This window comes from Hyalella azteca, unplaced genomic scaffold (genome assembly GCF_000764305.2).
Source record: "Hyalella azteca isolate HAZT.00-mixed unplaced genomic scaffold, Hazt_2.0.2 contig9873, whole genome shotgun sequence".
NCBI classification, from domain to species: domain Eukaryota; kingdom Metazoa; phylum Arthropoda; class Malacostraca; order Amphipoda; family Hyalellidae; genus Hyalella; species Hyalella azteca.
This window is the reverse complement of record NW_025939931.1, coordinates 268620-269911: the sequence shown is the minus strand read 5'-3', so window position 1 is coordinate 269911 and position 1292 is coordinate 268620. Positions and strand designations below refer to the sequence as shown.

The 1292-nt window shown below is 36.6% G+C and overlaps 1 protein-coding gene across 1 annotated transcript in view; it reads left to right on the top strand.

The window, feature by feature from the left end:
- Positions 1–395: 395 nt before the first annotated feature.
- The window catches only part of LOC108670242 (solute carrier family 35 member E1 homolog), an 8463-nt gene continuing 7566 nt past the window's right edge, over positions 396–1292 (top strand). Inside the window, exon 1 of the mRNA XM_018157703.2 lies at positions 396–760. Within this exon, the coding sequence (XP_018013192.1) occupies positions 421–760 (340 nt within the window). The 5' untranslated portion in view covers positions 396–420. The remainder of the gene's footprint in view (positions 761–1292) is intronic.

The following is a 1292-nucleotide window of genomic DNA, read 5'->3' as shown; positions in this document are numbered from 1 at the left end:
GCAGATCCGTTAAGTATTGAAGAAATTATGAGTGCCCCAGTTGCTTAAAAAATACGTTTATAGGTTTAATTAAAAAATAATTCATTTAAAAATCTGTAATAATTCCTGCGGCAGCGTATCGATAATTAATACTCACATTCCAAAATTCATACAGATCCGTTAAGTATTTAAGGAATTATGAGNGAGTTAGATTCAAATCTATTGATAAAAAGCTATATGCTATCTAAGAAAAACCTACTCCATGAATGGATCTTAACACTTATTTGAAGATTTGTTTTAACGTTACATTAAAATTGGTGACGTGTGGCAATGGTATCTATTTGACAGAACGCCAAATATTATTTCACTGGACACGGATTTTAAGCCAGCAAACCGGAAATTCCGGAATTCCGCAAGTGTCGATTCGACATTTGAGCCAGCATGGCGGTTGAAAGATTGTTTTCGAGAGCCGAACGAGCTGAAATTATTAAAGTTTTATGTTTATGTGTCGCCTGGTACTGTGTTAGCTCTAGCAATGGCGTTGTGGGTAAAATGCTATTGAACGATTTTCCCTATCCAATGAGTTTAACGCTAGTCCAATTGTTATCAATAACATGTCTTAGCGGTCCTGCTCTAAGAATGATGGGCGTCACGAGACAAGTAGACATATCATGGAGCTATTATAAGAAATTGGTTATTCCGCTTGCATTTGGAAAATTTATTGCATCTGTTTTTTCACATGTCAGTCTATGGAAAGTTCCTGTCTCATATGCACATACTGGTGAGTCTGTTTTACTGTCCTCAACTTGAAGAGCGGTAGGCCTATATTATTTATACCTACTAGCCTATTATAATTTATATTCCATGCCAGAAATTCCAGAATGAAATGCCTCCATATAAGAGTAATTCCAGCATGCAAAGAGTGGACAAATATTTAAAGAACTTTGGCAAGATATGCAGGGTGTCCCAAAAAAAAAAAAACAATACTCAACTTTGAAAGGCTGTAGCCTAACTCAAAAAGTAATAGAGTTAAAAAAATTTGACAGGTCAGGATTTGTTCCCTATTTTTTTCTGCATCTCATGATCTCTCCACCAAAAATCAGACAGATTGATATAGGTAGCCTAGTATGGAATATATCTACTTGGCGAGCCACGACTGAATTTTTAGAGCCGTGGTTTTATGGATTTGCCAGCCGTGATTCCATTTCTACAAGCCGTGATTCTATTTCACCGAGCCGTGAATTCCATATCTCGGCCATGAAAAGCCATTTACGAGGTGCGAATGCGAATTTATTTACAAAGTTTATGCACGT